This window comes from Cuculus canorus, chromosome 24 (genome assembly GCF_017976375.1).
Source record: "Cuculus canorus isolate bCucCan1 chromosome 24, bCucCan1.pri, whole genome shotgun sequence".
Taxonomy (NCBI): Eukaryota; Metazoa; Chordata; class Aves; order Cuculiformes; family Cuculidae; genus Cuculus; species Cuculus canorus.
In genome coordinates this window covers 1,697,448-1,718,348 of record NC_071424.1, presented here as the reverse complement: position 1 = coordinate 1,718,348, position 20,901 = coordinate 1,697,448, and the positions used below count along the sequence as shown (strand labels likewise).

Below are 20,901 nucleotides of genomic sequence, written 5' to 3'. Positions count from 1 at the left end.
AGGGGCGGCAGCACCCGGAGCTGCTGTTGTGGAGGATCTTTTCCTACAACATGCCTGGAAAGTGCCTGACTTCCAGAAACTCATCTGAATTCTTCTTGCAGTCAAGAACAAAACTGCAGCTGCCCTGAGGTGTGGGGGTTTTCCAGGGGAGGAAACGGGTTGGATGTATTGCAGCGTGACCCGTTTGTCGTGGTGGAGACCTTCAGCATCTCATTTCTCATTATTAGTGTGTGTAAATGCTCGTCATGTTACCTCCTTTTCTTGGCTAGGGGAGTTTTTGCGGGCCAGTTTGGAGGGAGAGCAGAGCGGCACAGTGTCCTGAATGAGACAGAAGCTCTGCTGAGCATCCTCCTGCTCTCCCCAACCACGGTATCGTGTGCAGGAGCAGCGCAGGATGCGGCCGCCGCGGGGGAGCTGGGCAGGAGCGAGCATGGGGCAGCACCTTGGTGGCCAGTTTCGACCTAATTATTCACTCCATAAATTTTGCTGCATCTGCTGATTGTAGAATGCTTCAGCCAGTGTTTTTTCTTCCTAGGCTGGAAATGAAACAATCGCTTCCTGATGTTGGGTGTGCGTGAGGTTTTCCCGCTGGCCCCCTCTCCAGTAGCTGCGGGCACGTGTAGCTGATAGCGATAGCCGTGCGTCCCCAGCCTCTCGCTTCCCAGATGCAGATGGTCCGCATGAGCCACAATGTGGGATCCCAGTGGCTGTGCACGATCCCAAGGGCTCTGCTGTGATGCACAGCTGGGATTTGAGGGAGGATGAAGGTCTGGGAAGGGCATGGTCAGTGCCCGCGCCAGGCAGGTGGATCCCTGCCCTGCACGAGCTCACTCCGAGGTGAGCAAACAGCGACGTCGCCTGCCGAGGGCAGAGGAGGAGCTGCCAGGTTGAAAGTTCACGGGAGGCCCATGTTTGAGGTGAAAATTCATTTCTCCTCCTCCAGGTTTACATGACGTTGTGCTGCTCCCGGGAGCGGGGATGGGATGTCTGCCTGGCACCTGGTTATCCCAGCAAATCTCACTCAGGTGCTCCATACTGATGCAGAGGTTAACTGGAGCTGTGATAAACCATGGGAAAGCGTTTGTCTGTAGGAGCCTGTGTGCCACAACACGCGTCTGCTCTGAGCCTGAGTCCTGCCGGCTTCTGCTGAGTTGGATGGAGGGAACTGTGGCTTGAGGATGATTTTGCAGCTTGATTAAGCCTTCCTCTGGGCCTTTGCTGTTTTTTTCACTCCCTTGCTTGGCAGAGGAGGCTGCCCTAACTTCCACCGCCTCCCTCGGGAGCCTGGCGCTGTGCGGGGAGGGCAGCGGGGAGCCGAGGAGGCAGGTGTGCTCGGAGAAGGTCTGAGTGCTCACTGAGAAAGCTGTGGGGTCACTGTGCTCAAACACAGCTTGTCCTCCTGAGATGCTAACGAGGTTCTTCCAGCAGTAAAGCCAAACTCATTGAAAAGGTTGCTCAGATCAGAGTTTAAGGGACTTTCTCTGCATGCATCTGCAGCGCTGTAATTAAATAATCCCTTTGTCGTCATGGAAACATTGTCTCTGTGTCCTCTCCCACTCGCTGCCTTTCTGCCAAAAGTTATAGGCGTTGATTTGGTTCTGACAGCCCTTCGGTAGCTCTGCTGATGTTTTCTCTGCTGAGCGGCGTGGGAGAGGAGACCTGGGTCCCCCAGTAGCTGCTGTACCTGTCAGGTGAACCTCCCCTCTCATCTGCTCCTTGCCTGCGTGCATCCTTTCATCTGTTATAGAGACTGGTGACTTAGTCCCCGCTGGAGCAGGTATTCCTGCCTCTGAAGGCTCTCAGCACCACTTTGGAGATGCCTCTCAATGCTTTTCAGGTCAAACACCCCCCCCCTTTGCCTTCTTCCCCTGTGTCCTGGCTGCTGCCCCACGCGATGCTCTGGCTGCATCCTGCTTGCTGCATCCCCAGTTCTTCCATGCTCACAGCCGGCATCAGTCCTAGCGTGTCCGAGATCTCTGCTCGGGTCGAGAAGCTGTTTTGAGGTAGGACTTTTCATACAGCGTGCAGTGGATGGGGCCCACAGGTCTTGCTCAGCGCAGCAACAAGTGCCCTGCATTCCTGCACGCTGCTTTTTCCCTTGGCAGGAGCGGCAGCACAGGAGGACTCCAGATTGGAACAGTTCTGCCTGAAGTCACGGGGAGGAGAAACAGCGGGGAGAGGAGCCTGTCAAACTTTTTACAAGCTTCTGGGAAAGTTTGACTTTATTTTCCTCAGCCCTGTCGCCCTGACACGTTAATGGCTGGAACTGATGAGTCCTCCTTGCTCCTTCCCACACTTTTTCACGTCTCCGGCAGCCGCACAAAGAGGTGTTTTTTCATCAATGAAGGGAAGAATAAAACCTCATCGGAAAGTTCATCAACTTTGGGCTCCTGCTCGCCGAGTGATAGATAGCTTTAATTACAGTGAACTAGTTGGCATCTCTACTACACTCCCCAAAGTCATTAAAAATAGATTTTCTGTTTGAACTCCAGCGCCCCGAGGGGGCTGCAGGCAGCGTGCGTGGCGGTGGGACGCCCCGGGGTCTCTCTCCTGCTGGGGAGGTCAGAGGACCGTGCCGGTAGCAGGCAGAAGCTGTGAAAACTTTGCCTTGTTTGTTTATTTTATGCATTTATTTATTTGGGACTGGATTCTTGCACTTATTTTCTCTGCAGGCTGGCCGAGTTGGAATTCCTGTGTTTCGGAGAGTCTGTATTGATTTTTTTTTTTTGCTGATGTTATGGGTCAGGCAGTCAAGGAAAGCAGTAATGAGACTTTATCATTTAATTATTGAGAAGCAGGTTTGTTTCAGCATGGAGATGCTCCTCAGCTCATGCAGAATTGATTTATCGCTCTGCATTCGCTGTGACCACACCACCGTGGAGTGCCTGGCACCCTTTCTTCTCCCCAAAGTGAGCTGCTGCCTGCCCCAGGGAGTGCCGCGACCTCCCGGGTGTCCCCAGGCTCTGCCTCTCGCAGGCGAGGAGGTGTGTGATTTGAAGCTGCCTTTGGCGATTGGCTGCGTGTTTCTGCATGGCTTCAGGACCTCTCGCCTCGTGTTCCTGGAGCAGAAATCGGAAGGCATGCAAAATTGGCATTGACTTGCCAAAGTCCAGGCTTTGCTGGGAGCTCTGCTCGTGCTCCAGGATGGGGGCTGAGGGCAGGAGCTCTGCTCTCTGGGTACTGCAGGGAATCGCGCTCCTGCCAATAGGTTCATCTGTTCAGGCAACAGCTTTCTTGGGGCTTAGGGTGGGGAATGCACTCCTGAGCTGGTGATAGACCTTCTCAGATGTTTGCTCTGAGTGCCAAGAACATTCCCCCAACCTTGTCTTGTCTAATGGAAGGGAAGAGAAATGTTTGCCTTTAAAAACTAAATACTGGAAAGCAAAGCCCTCTCCAGATAAACCGTCCTGCTGCACGCAGAGCTGCCCCGGGGACTGCTGAGGATGACAGCAAATAGACCAGGCTGTCACAGATGGGAGCCCCGTGGGTTGTGAGGTGGGACGGGGATGCCGGGACGGGGATGCCACGAGTGCCTGTGGCCACTGGAGCATGGCTGAGCAGGTGGGAGACAGCGGTGGCCGTGATTTGGGGATGCTGAGCGGGTACCCGATGACTGCTCCCACTCCTTTCTTGCTCTCTGCTTTTGGAGAGCCGTGGACCCGCAGAGCTGGTGCTGCAGCTCATGGGCAGGTTCTGTCCTTTCCCACTTGCTGCCGTCTGTGCTGTGAGCTTTGTGGGTTCTGCTGTGTCTGGTTACTGATAGAAACATTGCGTTCCTTGCTGAGTGGGGCCGACCCAGCGTCTCCCTCGGGGCTCTGCTGCCCCGACGCTGCTCGGACCAGGTACCCCGGCTCAGGCAGTCACAGCCCACCCACTTCTGCCAGGTTTGCTTTATTCATCAAACTGTCTGCCCTGCATTATGCAGGCATTACAGAGGAAGGATCAAATGGTCCCGTTTGGGCCAGAAATCTGCCACTCTAGGAATCGTTCAGAATTTCTGCCTAATTTTTAAAGAATTATCCTGTGCAGAAGCCGCAGCTTCTGAGCAAAAAATGAACCCAACTGCCTCACATAAAATCATCTCTAACAAACTGTTATTCATATAATTCAAATCCTCCGTTATTTATAGAGCGCCACGAGAGCATCCAGCTCCTCACAAACATGAAACAAGCCCTGAGCTGCGTATAAATCACAGGGACCGATCCTGCCAAGCTTCACATTGTGGGTAAGAGGCAGGGGACGAGCCTGATGATTTCAGGGCTGTCCTGACCTCTGGGTAGGTGTGAACCCTCCTACCAATACGTCTCGATGCGCTGGGCAGATTGTAGGGACTTCCCTCGATGCATCCTGCGGTGGCTGGTGTTTCCCACGAGGGCTGCTGAGAGCCCCTGCAGCTCCCGTGGGATGCTCGATCGGTTGGAAAATCATACATTTGCTCCTAGGTTTCCGCCCAGCAGCAGAGCGGTGTTCACATCTCTGGTGTGCCCAGGGAAATTTGGGGTCATTGCTGGTGATGGGGTGCTATGGGCAGGGCACGGCAGGTACCTTCCAAGCAGGGATCGGCTGTGCCTGCTGCCAGGCTGGGGGGTTATTCCCGTACTACTACGATGTCTGTCTAAGTGATTTTAGATCCTTAGAGGGAAGATGCAAAGCAGGTAAAACCATGCGCAGCCACCTGAGGTGCAGCGGAGACTCTGAGAAGGCACGCCAGCCACCTTTTGCAGCCGAGAATCCAACCCAAGCCCTTTCTTCACACCTCTGGGTTATTCCATTGCCCTGTGCTTCCTGTCTCCACCTCTGAAGCTCTTTACAGCCCTCAAAAGCCAAATGAGTGCCCCCATACCTGGCTCTGCTTCTCAGCTCCGGGTCTGCTTTACTCTCAGCATCCCCCGAGCCGAGCCCTGTGCCCATCCCACAAACCTCATCTCAGCGAAAGAAAAGGAATACCCAGCCCCGGCCGCGTCCGCACACAATTTTTGTTTGAGGAAAAGCTGTTAAGTAGGGCTGAAGAAACAAGAAGAATAGCAGCCCTATTGGTGTCGTGTTTAGAGAGGAACTGGGTTCTCACTGTGTCAACAGCACTTGGCGTGAAAGTAGCCGTTGTTTGGTGAGACACTGCTCCTTTCACCCCGCGCGCCCCAGCTGCTGGGAGCCGGGCGCTGTTTTGACGGACAGAGTGAGTGCAATGACGACAGTTGTTTTAATTTTCAACCAGTTGCAGGCATCGCTCCCGGGGCTGGAGAGGAGCGGCCGGCACTGCAGGGCAGCCGTGCTGCGGGTGGCAGTGATTGCGGATGGTATTTGGTAATAGAAGTGGAAATACATTGAAGAGGGACCAGCGTCGGGGTCATAGAATCATGGAATGGTTTGGGTTGGAAGGGACCTCCAAGCCCATCCCGTCCCATGTCATGGTCAGAGACACCTCCCACTGGCTCAGGGGCTCCAAGCTCCATCCAACCTGGCCTGGAACCCCTCCAGGGATGGGGCAGCCACCACTGCTCTGGGCAACCTGGGCCAGGGCCTCCCCACCCTCACAGCAAAACATTTCTCCCAAAGATCTCTCTCAGTTTCCCCTCTTTCAGCCAAAAACTGTTCCCCCTCGTCCTACCCCTGCATTCCCTGAATTGAGATGCAGATGTACATTGCCTACTCGAGGTGGCAGTGGATGGGTTGGAAAGAGTCAAGTGGAATTTCATCCTTGGAGACAAGCAATGACCCATGGTTCACGTTTGGTGTAATTTTGGAGCCTTTGAGGTTTTCGGTGCTGATAAACGGGTCAGGGCCGTGCTACACCTCGGCGTCACCCTTCTGTGTGTGTGATAAGTGCAAGAGGGGCTTTGCAGCAGCGACCTCGGTTGGCGTTCCCTCATGTGCTCCCCTCTCTTTTCTACTCTGACATCTTTTTTACTCTGACCTCTTTTATCTGGGGTCGTGCTCGGGGAGGCCAAACCCACGCTGGTGCTGAAAGGGCTCAGGGTGGCCAAGGAGGAGCAAGTAATGAAATAGCCACTTAGACGGAATAAGCTGGCCACCTGCAAAATCCCAATGAATTTTGCTCCCTGCCAGCTTTCCTCCTCCAAGCAGCTTCCCCCGTGGTGAGTGTGAGATAGCAAACAGTGAATCAGGGAGGAGAGCACACGGGTTTTGCCCTGGGAGCCGCTCTGGGCAGGGAGGGCGGCAGGGTTTGTGGTGGGCTGGTGCCAGGGGGTGGCTGGGCTCCGGGCTGGGGCTCCGCTGTGCCGTGATTCATGGCATGGCTGTGCCCAAGGGGCAGAGTGACTTCATGACTCGGTCCCCAATATTTCCTATTCTTGGCTGTCTTCTGCACGGATGTTGGAACGAATTCACTGAAGTTTGCGGATCGCTGTTGTGTTACTCAACTCAAACTGGTGAAGCAGGACCTAGAGTCGCCCTGTATGTCTTGCTGGCTGTGCGGTGAGCCCTGAGCCCATGTGTTTGCTTCCCTTGCAGGTGTCCCGGGTGCCTGTGGAGTCCTGCGAGCAGTACACGACCTGCGGAGAGTGCCTGAGCTCCGGAGACCCCCACTGCGGCTGGTGCGCACTCCACCACATGTAAGTCCACCCTTGGCCGTTTTGTCTAAGCACTGGTAGTGATGCTAAAAGCAGCTTTCAAAGCCACCAAGTGCCTCCCACGCTGTCTGTGCAAAAGCAAACTAGGCTGAGGTTCCTTAAATCCATTCTTCTCTTCCCTGGATGCTCCCTGCATTGCAGTGTGAACGCTATTGAAAATCCCTGAGCTCCTGGAAAGAGGTGAAGGGAAATGAATTCCTGTTTTATTAGGAGAGGTGAGTTGCACGTAGTGCAGGGAGGGTGCCATGGACGCAACAGGAAAGCAGAATTTAACCCAGTGGGAATGGAGTCCTTGCTTTTTACACCCTCCTGCTTGCCCAAGCCACAAGTCCCTTCCAATTAATAAGGAATTTTTAGAGGCAATAGAGTTGATTATATGAGCAGGACTGTGCTTTCAGTGAGGTTACAGAACTGGAACAGAGCAGAGCACCAAGCCCTGTTCAAATTATGAGGAAGAGAGATGTAAATTCTGCCTGGCAAGGTCAGCGGGTCCGCGCTCCAGCCGTCCCCGATGGGGCCGAGCCGGCAGCGCAGGGTGGGAGCTGCCAGCCCCTCGTGCACATCCACAGGCACAAAGGGCTAAGGGTTAGTTTATTTTTTTTTCAGGGGAGCTCCAGGAAACGCTCTCTGCATTCAAGAGGTGTCTGTGTCCTTCCTTTCTCTCTCTTGCCATAATAACGATCACTTCCTAAGGCGGAAGGGGGACCACCAGGCAGAGGCAGATCGGAGGAGGAGGGGAAAGCCTCGAGGAGGCTGGAGGAGAGGAATATAAATCCCTCCGGCCTTGTGCCAGCTTGCAGAGCAGCCCCGTTAAATGCATGGAAATCAGGGCGGAGGCAGAGTTCAGGGACCCGCACAGCAGCACTTGGCCACTTGCCTGAGGAGCAGGTGCTGGAGGGGGAGCGGGGAATGGCAGGCTCCTCCACAAATCCGGCCTGGATTCGGGGCCTGTGGGCTTTGGGGTGCCAATTGGCTCCCCACGGCAAGCTCGGTTTGCAAAGAGTCGTCGCCGCGCCTGGGGAGATGCAGAAGAACCATTGCAGGCGCCGGCCCCGAGCATCCCGCAGGCTACAGGCAAAGCAGAGCGGCAAAGCAGAAACTCGGCAACACGGGGCACGGGCACCCCGTGCATCTTTCTTTTAGCTTTTTACCTACCAGAGCAGCCTGTCCAGCCCTGGAGCTAAGCCGCCACGTGTGCAGTTGTATCTAAAAGTCTCGAATGTCACAGTGGCTTTGTAAGAAGACAGGAGTGATTTCCATCCCTGGTGGTTCCCATCCCTTTGGCTCTTCCCTCGGAGCAGCCATCCCTATGTGCCCTTCCAGCCACCGCAGGCTTGATTAGGAGGTGACAAGAAAGCGAGGGAAGGGGACGTGCTCGGCTCAGCGTGTGTCCTGAGCTGCGGCTCCGTGGGCGCTCCCAGGAGCCAGCAGGGTACGAGGCCGTCCTCTCGCCCGGGGCCGGTGGCCTTTCGGTGCCCGGTGCTGCTGAGCTCTGCGGCAGGAGGGTGCGGCAGCATCGAGCGTCTGTAGGTGTGTGTGTGTGTGTTTGGTGTCGCTCCTCAGCCTCCTGCAGCAGCTCCTCTGCAAGGAACACCGAGTGCTCTCCCAATGCTAATGAACTGAATCTTTATAAACCACCTGGGAAGCAGGTAAAGGTTGTTATCTTCATTTTGCAGAGAGAAAACTCTCAATGTCAGGAGGAGAGGAAAGTATCATTTCCTCTGCCCTTTTAGCCACGGCGTTTTGGCATTAACCTATTCCCAATAAGAGTTTCTTCTGTGATGGAATTTCTCAACCCTTCCTTTGAGCATCTGCACGTTCCTGGTCTGCTTGGAGCAACGATCATTTTTTTAGCTTTTGTCTTAAGCTGTAAATAATTGTGTTTATCTTGCTGTTCCTGAAGCCTCTGTCATATTTGTTTGGAGGCCCCAAGCGCTGGAGTGTTTGTATTTAATTTGTCATCTCTCCCCTCTAATTCTTCCGCGTCCCTCCTGCCAGACGGGCCAGCTGCTCCTTTGCTCCGTGGAAGAGTGGTGGTCCAGGGTGTGATGCTTACGCTCTGGTTTCTGAGGGATGGTAAGAAGGGTGAGAGGCAGAAGGGGAGATGTTTTCATCCTTGAAGGAGCAAGAGAGTGGCCACCAGAGTGAGTTCGGGTATGGTAAACACAGGCCATGAGTCTGCTGGGGGTTGGAATGAGGTTTCACCATGAGGGTGGGGAGGCCCTGGCCCAGGTTGCTCAGGGAAGATGTGGCTGCCCCATCCCTGGAGGGGTTCAAGGTCAGGTTGGATGGGCCTTGGGCAGCCTGATCCAGTGGGATGTCCCTGCCCAAGGCAGAGGGTTGGAACTGGATGATTTTTGGCGTCCCTTCCAACCCAAACTATTCCATGATCCTATGAAATCCAATTGTTTCTGCCCACTGTTTGTTGTAAGGTTTTGCTCCTGGGATTCAGGGGCAGGACCCCTCGGCTGGTGGGGTCAGCTCCAGAGATGGACATCGACCCAGGAGGCAGCTGGGCATGGACACCCAAGCAGACTGGGAGCTCCTGCCCTAACGGAGGAGCTTGCTGAGGTGGTGGCCATGGGCAGTATGTGCCTTGCTCCAACGGGGCTTTGAGGAATGCTGGAGACAGGACATTTGAGAAGGTACTAAAAACCATTGAGGAGGAAAATGTGCTCATTCTTCTTGCGGGAACTCCTCCTGGAGGCCCTTGGAGCAGCAGCGCAGTGGCTGAGCCACCCGTCCCTGCCCAGCACCTCCACTGTGTCCTCCTGGACGAGGGTTTCCTCGCTGCGCAAGTTCATCCTCTGCATGTGAGAGCAGGATCTTTAGCTCCTCTTCTACAAAAAGCTCTTTGGGAGCAAGAAGAGGCCTCAAGGAGATTGTTAAAGAGTCTCTTCAGCCCAGTGGGATTTGAAACCTGCAAGACTTCCATATGCTGCTCTCTGCAAGTGTGTTATTGTCTACAGACCTATTTATCTCTGTTAAGGCCGTTGCCATAAATAGTATGATAAAAAAGAGCCATTCCTGCAAGTCAATGAGATAAAGGCTCCAGTCAAGAGCTCACTTTAAAGCTATCTTGCAGATTCACTTAAACCTCAATAATTCTTCCTTTGCCAGCGTTCATATTTAGCTCCATTATACTCAAAAAAAAAGTGGGGGGGGGAAGGAGAGGGTGAGGAGAAGGGCAAGAGTGTTTGGTGGGGTTCACACGGGTGGTTTGGAAAGGGAAAGCATGAACTCTGCCTGTCCTAATCAGAAGCAAACGGCCTCGCAGGGAGGGTGTGAGTCCACTGTCGCAGCGTGGGAAGCAGAGTTTTGCCAAGCTGGTCAGAACCAGATGTGCAGGACAAAATCCAGCTGCTGCGTGGGCAGGAGGTGTTTCTGCTGATGCCTCTGTGTGTGTGTCTGAGACCACTCGAGCCGCTCGCAGGGAGCCGGGAAAACAAGCAGCTTGACAGCAGCACCTTGTTAAGTCGAGTAACACATACACTCAAGTGACTGCCAGAAGGGAACTTGCTGGTGGCATGTGGGGCTGGTGACAGCATCTCGAGCCTCCGACCTTTGTGCCACCGTTTGAAACAGGGTCCAAGATCAGCAGGGAGTGAAAAGTGATAAAGTTTGCTGACACCTTTTTGAGACCATTAACCCCAAAAGGGAAATGGGTTCATCTGCGCTCGGGAAGGAGGGGTGGAAGGAAAAGGGTTTCCCCAAGTGGCATAAAATAGAAAATCACTGCGGGCTGCCAGTGCTGTGCTGCGGTCGCTGGGGTCTGGTTTGAAACGCCGGCAATCCCTTGGTTTCCCAGTGGGTGCTCCTCTGCCTGCTGGAATCAACTTGATTTCACTCCACTCCAAGGACACCTGCAATGGAAAAACAGAGATATCGAGCCATGCTAGCAGTGTCCTAGTCAGTTTGGAATGCTCGGGGGGTTGCATTCCTGATGGTGGGAATGCATGAAGGCTGGGAGCCCAGTGCATGAAATCTGGCCAAAAGGGTGAAGAAAGTCCCATTCTTGGCCTTGCCACGCTCCTCAGACCCAGGAGCATTAGTAAACTAAGTGGTTTTGTTTGAATTAGAATGGAAATATCATCTTGTTAGTGCCTGTTACGGCTTTGTGGTTTAGTTTCTGTGCAGATTATGACTCTATGGCTTGCAGGAGCCCTGGCTCACCCCGCGCCCACAGCTCCCACTGGCACATGGGACTTAGCAGGTCTGGATTGTGTCCCGGTGCAGGCAGGGGCAAGAATTGCTCCTGGGATACTCGTGGTTTGTATTTCCACTGATCACAGAATATTTTTTTCAGCGCCTTTCGCTCCTAACCTGGACTTTGTACCTCATACCTGGCCCCGGTGCAGAGCAGCCTGCTGGTATCTCGCCCTTCTAGGATTCTGTGTTTCCTCCGGATGAGGCTCTGCTCTCCCGTTTAGCTCCATCCTGGTCAGCTGTAGCCTCTCATGCTGTTTCACATCTTCCCCCGGTGCTTTCAGTCCCCTGATGTGAGCTCCTGTGTGGCAGGTGCTCCCCGAGGGACAGCTGCGAGCGAGCCGACGAGCCGTACCGATTTGCGGGCAGCATCAACCAGTGCCTGAGAGTCACCGTGCAACCCAGCAGCATCTCTGTCTCCGAGCACAGCCTCCCGGTAGGTGCTGGCAGTGAGCAGAAAGGGTTAAACCTATCGGTGAGAGGCATCTCCAGGTTCCCAGCGAGCAATCCGTTCTCCAGCCTTTCTCCCTGCCCATCAGCACAAGTGTTTTCCCATGAAGTCAGGCTCACACAGGGACTGGGGAGGAAAGGAGAGCCGGAGAAGAAGGGGGTGGGGATGGCAGAAACAAATTCCCCTTCCCCTTGGGCCTCAGCTCACATTTCTCTTGGTCCGGTTTCATTAGCTGTTGAAAAGAAAGGCTTTGTTTCCCGAAACTCCTCATCTGTGAGCTGTGCTCAAGCCTGGCTCAAGCCTCCCAGCTGTTGCTGTCGGAGCCCCCCGGAGCCCCCCGGCACTGGGTGGCAGCTGGCTTTGCTGCAGCCCCTTCCCTCGAGCCCCGGCCAGCTGCCCCCGCTGCTGGGAGCCCCCTCGCCCCTGGGGACAGTCCCGCTTCGTGCAGGGATGGGTGACAACTGTCTCATGGGTGACAGCCCCGCTGCCTCTCCCGTGGGTGCAAAGGGAGGTTGTTGAGGGTGCTGTGTGTGTGGAGAGTTGTTGGGGTGGTCCCTGCTGACAGCAACGCGCTGTTCCTGCTGTCACAAGTTCCTGCTGTAGGTATTGAGGGTGGCAAAGCTTCTGTAGAGCGACCGGGGGTACAAAAAGCTGCTGTTGCCACCTCTGCTGAACTGCAGTCCCCAAAGGCTCAGCAAGGAGGTTTTGTATCGGTAAAGAACCTGCGTCCTTGGCTTTCTTTTTCCTCTGCTTCCCATGAAAGGGCAGCGGGCCTCCTCCTGTGGGCGGATGGGTAATTTAAGGGGATCGGTATTGAATGGAAACCAGCAGGTATTGAAAATACGAAGGAAAGTCGGGCAGCTCTGCCTGCTAACAGGTTGCTGACTGCGTTTTGTCTCCTCTCTGCCTCTCCTCTCCCCGGCTGCAGCTCAGCCTGCTGGTGAGCGACGCTCCAGACCTGACCGCGGGGGTCACCTGCCTCTTCGGAAACCTGACGGAGGTGGAAGGGCAGGTTGCGGGCAGCCGGGTTGTGTGTGTATCGCCAGGAGCGAAAGATGTTCCTGCCATCCCAGTGGATCAGGGTAAGTCAATGCCTTCTGGACAGCGGTATGACATCCGTGCCACCAGAAAGTGCGGCGTAGGGTTGGAATCATCCTCTCATCCTTTGGAGAAATCCATGCTCCTGTCAAAGACCGCTAAACCCAGGGAGCTAAATATGCTTCATCCTTAAGAAATGCATCCCACACAGGGAAAGACAGGCTGGGAGCAGGCAGCAGCGTGTGCTTACCCTATCCCTACACCCTCCCTGCGCTGCCAGACAGCTTCCAAGACAGGACTCGGGGCTACAGGAGCTGTCTGTTCCCTGCTGCGGTGGCTCGTGAGGGCTTGCAGCCTTGGTGGATCAGGAAGGCAGGACCCTCCCCTCGGCCTGGCTCAGCACCCATGAGTAGGTGGATGCAGTTTCTATTTTTCGGTCCTGATCTTTGGGTTGTTTCTTCATTAATGTCACTGCTGTCACATTTTCTCTTCCCATAACCAAAATGCTACTTGCTTAAAACTCATTTTCTCCTTGGCATCCTTCCAGGTGTCAACTGTGCTTCCCTGCTGATATCTTTGTATTTCTAAGGCATTATACAGAGCCTGAGACTCGGTGAACACTGGGGGCTGAGAGCCACTGTGGTAGCGGTGCTTGTGCAGACTTACCCGTGGCAGCTCCAGAAGAGCAATCTGCTCTTAATTAATCCAGTGCTGAGCTCCTAAAGAGCTTCACTAATGCTCTTTTGTCCAGCATTGTCTCCTATTCTAGTCTTGGGTTGCTTCTCAGAGTAGGCTGAATTAGTGTTTTGATAGTAGAGACAGAGTCCTTTAGGTCACAGGATGAGATCCCACACTCGTTTCAGCTGGGACCCAAGGCAGCGTTTAGACCCCGCATCTCCAAAGCGTTTTGCCTCGTTAAGTTTGGAAGAATGGCTGGAGAGAGCGAGCCCAGCACCCTAGGGTGCTCGAGGGCAGGGTTTGGTGAGGGGGTTGCTCAGTTCCCAGCCAGGGAAGCTGCTGCAAACTCACCAGAGGCGGAGGTCCTGATGCCTGGGGGAGCAGGGAGATGAGAGCAACCTGACTTCCACCTTCTCCCTGAGCAGCAGACAGCTCAGCACACTGGCAGGTGGGGAACAGGTGCCCCCGCGTCTGCTGTTGCTTCCTTCGCTACTGCTGGTGGGACTGACGGGCTCTGGTTTGCATCCCCAGACTGGTTCGGCGTGGTGCTGCAGCTGAAGTCGCGGGAGACGGGGAGGACCTTTGTCAGCACGGAGTTCAAGTTCTACAACTGCAGCGCCCACCAGCTGTGAGTGCTCCTTCTCCATCCCTGAGCACCGGCTAAAAGGAGGGAGGGCTTTGAAAGGGATGCTGGGCTCTGGAACCAGCCTGGGGGTTGTCACACTGCTTGGTTCAGCCAGCAGACACCTGTGGTAGAAGGGGAGCCCACCAGTCCCCGTCACCTCTGACTCCCTCTGGGTGGGTGAGTGGCTTTCTGTGCCTTGTGAGATGCAGGCAGAGGGAGCCTGAAAGAACCTTAACCTGCTGGTGCCCCCAAGCTGTGCGATCCCGCAACTGTGAACTCGGATGCATCTTGGAAAGCAGAACAGAGGGTTGCGAGTGATGGACTGCAGGCAGCTGGAGAAGGCAAAGCCCTTCCACGCTGCGCTGGCCGGGAGAGCAGGGGGCTGGCTGCTGCCAGGATGCTCCGGGGGGGATGGAGGAGAGCTCGGCTGCCAGAGGAGATGAGAGCAGAGACAAACCTGGACATCTCCAGCCCTGGGGGCTGAGCACAGTGATTGTATTTCAGATCTGGGGGGAGTAGGAGCGCTGCTTGGCAGGAGCTCCTTGCAGCCTGGTTGGCTCTGGAGTCGGGCAGAGCAGCCCTGAGAGTGGCGGGCACGGGGGCTGCCCCACGGGGGGCTGTGGGGCTCGGTGCTGCTCAGCATCCTGGCAAAGTATGCCCCGTGGGCACTTCTGCTGCTGCAGGGCAGCGTGCAGCTGGCTGGCCTTAAAACATGTTTATAGACCTGAAGCAGTTATAGCTTTCTCTCTGGAAACACAGCAAGCCCCAAAGCACTGAAATGCAATGTGGGCAGGACCTGCAAGGGGTCGGATAGCAGAAGGCAGGCCTGATCTGCGGCGCTGGGCAGCATCACTGGCAGCAGGGGCGGCTGCCAGCTCCGCTTTGGAAGCGTGATTTGCTGCTTGAGCTGCCTGGTAAGAAGAAGTGCCAGCACAGGGTCACTCCTGATGTTTCTGCACTGGATTTAGAGCCTCAAGCTACAGGACCTTCCCTGCTGCACTTGGGAGAGACCTGTGTGTGTGGATGGGCTTGGCTGCCCTACCATTTTTCTAGGCACGCGTTCAATTTTTTGTGGCGCAGAGCAGAGGTACCGCAATGAAAGGAGCCCTGCAAGCAAGCCCTTCAGTCCCCCCACGCTGCCTCTCATGGTGGTCTCTATCCATTCCCAATGATCGCTGCCTCCTGTCGTGCTGCCCCTCGTGCACAACTCTGTTCTTAGGTCCTCGTCCCTCAGTCCAGCTGCACAGCGCCAGCCTCTCCTCCAGCTGCAAACACTTGCAGTCCTTCCAGCGGTTCCTCTGCCGTCTCGTGTTCTTGAATTTGCACGAGGGATGGCATCACGGGGACCCCTATTTTGGCTTAGCAGCAGAGGTTTCAATCAGAAGAGGCAACGCATCTTTTCTGACCTGTCATTTGGCTTCGTTGGCCTTTCTCCCAGCTCCTGTTTGGAGACAAAGTGCTAACGCAGTGGTAAACTCTGCAGCTCTTACATTGAACTGGACCCGTTGTCAGCGAGTTCCACAGGGGCACGAGCCAGCTGGGTAGAAACGAATCACAGCATGCAAAAAGGAGGAAGGAATAAAGGTATCAGACAGTGGAGAAGACAGACCCGTTGATCCTGAGACTCTTCGTTGCCACGGTGAGGGTGCCTAGAGAGAGCAGGGGAGGAGCCGTGCCCTTCGTGGCCGCACAGAAGCACAAGAATTGGTTGTGGTGCATGAAGCACGTACCCCTCGGGGGGTGGCATTAGGTTGAGAGGGGCAGGAGGAGTTTGTGGTTGGGCAGGAACATGCTGCTCTTGCAGACTGGTGCTGCAAAACCTCTTGCGCTGGTCCAGCTGTTGTGAACCCATGAGCTGAAATGGTTCAGCGCTCGGGTGCATGAATTTGTGCGTCCCCAGGGAATTGCAGATGGGTCAGGGAATATGTTTGGTGTCTTCAGTGTTAAGTCCATTTTAATAAGGAATAGATGAGGTAGAGAGATGCACTTTCTGAAGCAAAAGAGAGGTAGTGTCCTTAAGACAGCTGGGTCAGGATGAAAGAGCCAAAGTGGTGACCTGATGTAAGTCTCTGAGAGCTGAGGATCCTGCTGGGAGCGCCTTCCCCTGCTGTGCCAGAGCTGAGCAGAGCTGAAAGCAGTGAACAGAAACCACAGCCATTGGCTGGGAAGATCAGAGAGGTCCTTCTGCTGCAGACCCAGCAGAGCTGTGCGAAGCAAAGAGCTCCATCAGCACCAGACAGGAAAGCCAGAGGCCAGGGCCAGGTGAGGGTGGGTGGGAGAAGTCCTACATACTGAAATGGAGAAATAGGTCAAACAAATGAGTAATTAAATGAGCTTACAGCACTTGATCTTATTCCCCAGATTTGTATGTGCATGATTAGAATAAGCTTCCTTTGCTATTAAGGTCACTGCGAATGCATCAGAAGGACAATACAGTTGAGTTATTAAAACACACATCCTCATAGCAACAGCCTGCGAGAGGCACTGCGCTGGCACCTCTGCCCAGCTGGCATGACAGGCCTTGCCCAGAGACCTGCATTCCTCATTTTCCAGAGTTTCCTTCCTACAACTGCCCCATGCAGCTCGCAGCCCATCCCTGCCCCGTGCACCCCATCCCAGCGCATCCCTGCCCCGTGCACCCCATCCCAGCGCATCCCTGCCCACTCCAGGCAGCACCACAGTCTCTGGAGCCACAGGTTACAACAGAGAGGGAATGCCGTGGGCGCAGCTTATGCTTATGCCAGTAGATGGTCATCACAACACTGCCACGTGGAGATGGAGGAGGTGGTTGCTGCAAACATCAGCAGTGTTGGGGCCCGTGCATCGCGCCTGCAGCCACTCGGTGTGGGATAAACCCCCCAACCAGCTCGCTGGCAGCCGGGGCGCCCCACTGCTGCAAAGGGTCTGCGTCCTTTCACTAACAGTTCATTTCTTCCAACGCAACTCAAAAGCACTTGCTGGACTCCTCGCCCTCCAAGGCCGAGTAGAATTGTTCCCGTTGAAGCATTCCTGACTTGTAAAACAACTGATCCAGTTTTCACCAGGCTTGCCTTGTTTTCTACTTTCTAGAAACAAAATATCAAGTCTGGGGGCTGTGCAATATGGTGTTTTATTTTTTGGCCAATGCAATAACGTGCAATAAGTCCCAGACTGTATTTTATTACTGAATGAATTGTCTTTAAGTCTCTCTTTGGGGAGTGTGCTTTCCCAAGCTTGTTTGTTACTGTTGTTGGATCAAATGTTCCTTCAAAGAAATTATTTTCCCATGAAGGACCTGGACCCTATCTGTTCCCATACAGACCTCCCAACGTGATAGCCTCCTCTGTAACTCATCCTTTCTCCCCCCAGGTGCCTGTCTTGTGTGAACAGTGCTTTCCGCTGCCACTGGTGCAAGTATCGGAACCTCTGCACTCATGACCCCACCACGTGCTCCTTTCAGGAGGGACGGATCAACGTCTCCGAGGTACCGGGCTGGGCTTTCAGTACTCCTGAGCTCACTTTGCTTTGTTTTTCTGTGGCACAATGAAAATGACCAATGCTTACGTGAGGTTTTTCAGCTCTCCATGGGTTGAGGCTCCTTTCTGCGTTGGCATTGAAAAGTGTGGATGTGGCTTTAAAGAAGTATAGTGGGGATTTGCCCAACAGCAAGAAACAAGTGAGATACAGAGCCCGTGGTGGGGCTCAGTCCGTTGGCTGTGTTGGCAGGGCTGGAGTTTATGGCAGGGGCCTGATGTAAACTGATTAAAAAGAGAATTACAGATGTGAACAGCCCCAAACTTTTGGGAAAAAAAACCCAAAACTTTTAGAAAAGAGAGTTGATTCAGGTTGCACCGCTGTGGACCAGAAGTCATCTCTCTTAGCAGTTAATAAAAGGTGTGGGGCTCAAGTCCAAAAATGCTTTTAATGGTTGGAAGGAGGCATAGCCCGTTCACAGCTCTGCCAGATCTTCTGTGTGTTCTGAAGTGGAGGGATCCATGGAGGAAAACGATTTGTCAGCCTAAATTCCCGATCATAGGCTACCACTAACCCCTTGGTCTGAGGTTTCTGCACCCATCGTCTTGTCTGGTTCGGTGCTGCTTTCTGTTGTAGGTTGACCGAGTACAAAGCAGATGCAGCCGCTGATGTTGGTAGGGTCCTGGTCTTCACCATTGCTGCCCCTGCATGTAGCTTTATGACACCTGAAATGGCTGCAGGTCCCAAAGCTGCAACGAAGTGGAAGGCTTAGAAGGTGCTTTGAAAATCCTGAGTGTCTTGGAAAGTGGGAAAGGGAGCAGTGAGGACTCATACAGGTATTAGGAAAAGAAAGGAGGGCAAGTTTAGCCAGCATCAAGACAAACCTTTATCTCAGGGAGTGATGGAGATAGGGAAAAGCAGGAAAGATCGGTCAGTAAAACACTGAGCTGTTCAAAAGAAGGGACCAAAGCTGCCAGGCTGCGGTTAAATGAAGAATAAACGTGAAAATAAATGACTGCTGGCTCTTTCTGGTTCAAACGCTGGCGGCAGGCACATAGGTGCAGGCAAGAAACATTAGTGAGCAGCACATGGGAATCCACAAGAGCCAAGGGATGGACAGTGGCAGCACCTTGCCGCCCACAACGGACAAAAGGAGGGGCTCACCAGCAGCCTCAAAATGCTCTACTCCATGCAGCAAAGGGAATGGATGCCCAAGGAGAAGCATCCGCCCCGGGGACAAACTGAAAGCTTGCTCAGTCCAGTTCAAAGTCAAGAAGTTTCCTTTTAACACAACAAGAGAAAGCAAAACCCTTTGCTTTTCCTTCTCTCAAGTGATGCGGGGTTTTTCTCCTTCGTGCTCAAAGCATCACCGTCTTCCCAGGCTTGAGAGCTGTAGTTCTCACTTTTATAGGTCTTCAACCCCATGATCTCAGAAGTGTTTGACAAGTTTCTGGTAAAGTAGGACAACCCCATTATCTCCATTTTTCTCCTGGGAACGTGCAGGACTTGCCTGAGATCACACAGAGGGAGGGAGTGGAGGAGTTGGTATCTCTGCCAGTTCCTGCTGGGATCACAGGACTGTCGTGTCTCCAAAGAACTTCCTCCGTTGTCTTCATCTTGTAGAGGTTGTTTCTTACCAGAGGATGCTGTGTGATAGCTAACGCTTTCCTGGTGATTGCTTTTGATAAGGGCTGCTGATAACGCTACAGATACTCCACTGTTCATCATGACTTCTGCAGACCTCAGAACACACACAGGCAAATCCAGCCCAAACCCAAACCTGATCCGTTTCCTTATTTAAGGCAAATGAATTGCCACTTGCGTGCACCGCACCATTCTAATGCCTTTATTATGGGTATTTCAGTCGGGCTAATGCAAGACATCAAATAAATGTCTCGTAAAGAGTTTCCTCCTTAAAACAATTCTCATCGCAATGTTCTCATTGTGTCACAGCCTTGGTGTATTAACAAAATGTTTGTGCTTACCCCCGCCGCTCCCCTCCTGGCAGAGAGCCGGTGGCGTTTGGTGACAACCGTGGCCGTGCCTCCGCGTCCTGCCCTACTTTCAGCCCCATGTGCCTCTCCTCACGTAAGATTTGCCCACGTGTTCACACGGGATTGGAAATATCTCATACCTTTATATTTAATTTAAGAGAAAATATCTTGAATATTCCCTTTTACTCCTGGCCCATCAGAATCTGTGTCCCAGTGGGATCCGATGTGTAACAAACTCCCTTTGATGCTCCTAGGAGTTGTCTGGCTTGAGAAGGGAAAAGAGCTCAAAGCCTTAACCAATTTACAAGGTGATGGGAGGAAGAAAGCCTTTCCTCGTGAGCTGTACGCTTGCTCCTTGCAATCTTCTGGCTGTATTGACTGACCTAAATGATGCCTTTTTGCCTTGCTCTCCGTGAAAATACGATCGAGAGGTTTTTCTGTCTCTGCCTGCCCCGTTGACAGGAGTTGGTTACAAAGGTCTAAGAGCAGAGCTCAGTGAGAGGCATGGGTGATGCAGAGGACAACATCTGAAGATGGGTGCAGCCATCAATAAGGGCAAACTACAAGCGTTTGTGATGTCTTCCAGGACAGAGATGGCTGTTCTTCATATCCCCATCTGGTGGGAAGTTTCTGATGAGGGCTGAGCCAACCATTCCATGGTTCTGTGATTAACGGTGGAGACATGGGTACAGCACAGAGCTGAGGACAAAAGGGCTTTGGGGAGAAAGCTACCAGGGAGAAAAGTCTCACCCCAGTTGCCTTTCTTTTCGTGTTTAGTTTCTAAGGAGCAACGGCTGCTCTCCTTTCCACAGCATAAATGAAGAATAATGTGTTTCCATGAGTGATGGGGACCGTAATTGATATCATTGGGAGCATAACTGTGAGTCAGGGGTTTACATTCATATGCCAGATCTGTTTATGTTTATACCTTCAAAATACGTACAGCAAGTTAGCATTTGTAGAGGGTATTTTTTTTTAAAGATAAAATATGAAAGCGTATTTTCTTACATTTGGGCTAAATCTCAGAGTCAAAAAAAAAAAAAAAGCCTGCCATTTCTAGGCATTTTTTTCCAACTAAAAGCAAGGTTTGACCTACTAAAACTGCTCTGTTAAACACAAATAATAACCATGGGTGCTTGGTTCTGCTCCAGAGACAGATGCATATCGTGGGTCTTTAAGGTATTTATAGCCCTTGGAGTCTTTGAGGCTCAAAAGCGTTGGAGAAGCAGAAAATGTCTTTGTAAATGGTGTGCAGTGATACTTCATACACAGAATGTTCCCTGAAAGTCTGTGCCGCTCGTGCGTCGGAGTCTTGCCTTTCTCCAGCAGATCTTCTGATTTGTGTTCATACTGGCGTGCAGAAGTCAAGAAGGATAATGAGAGGCTTCAGCGTGTTTGTTTAGCGAGAGGAGGCAATAATGGCCTTTCTAACTCGCTGCAGGATTTACTTCTCATGAATTAAAAAACAAAGTAAACTGATTATGGAACAAATTGTATATTCCACTGGCTGCAGGCATCCTTAAGTCTGCATTTTCCAGATCTTCAGCTCTTCCTGACAGTACTGTGGAGAAGTGCAGAATGAAGCCCCTAGACCTGATCCCTACAAACTGCCAGGAGAGCTTCCGTGTGGCATCACCCCCTTTTCCTAGAACCAGAGAATGGTTTGGGTTGGAAGGGACCTCAAATCCCATCCAGTTCCACCCCCTGCCATGGGCAGGGACACCTCCCTCTGGCTCAGGGGCTCCAAGCCCCATCCAACCTGGCCTGGAACCCCTCTGGAGAGCGGAGTAGAGGGGCAGAATCCGCTCCCTCGCCCTGCTGGTCCTACTTGCGCGTGTAGGGGCTCCATGGCCAGACCTGTCTTGC

The 20,901-nt window shown here is 53.2% G+C and overlaps 1 protein-coding gene across 4 annotated transcripts in view; it reads left to right on the top strand.

Moving 5' to 3' along the window:
- PLXNA2 (plexin A2) overlaps positions 1–20,901 on the top strand; it is a 409,422-nt gene that overhangs the window by 331,566 nt on the left and 56,955 nt on the right. For all 4 annotated transcript variants that reach the window (XM_054087653.1, XM_054087655.1, XM_054087654.1 and 1 more), the window contains 5 exons: positions 6,472–6,572; positions 11,109–11,232; positions 12,176–12,329; positions 13,495–13,591; positions 16,937–17,051. In XM_054087653.1, coding sequence (XP_053943628.1) covers positions 6,472–6,572; positions 11,109–11,232; positions 12,176–12,329; positions 13,495–13,591; positions 16,937–17,051 — 591 coding nt within the window. The remainder of the gene's footprint in view (positions 1–6,471; positions 6,573–11,108; positions 11,233–12,175; positions 12,330–13,494; positions 13,592–16,936; positions 17,052–20,901) is intronic.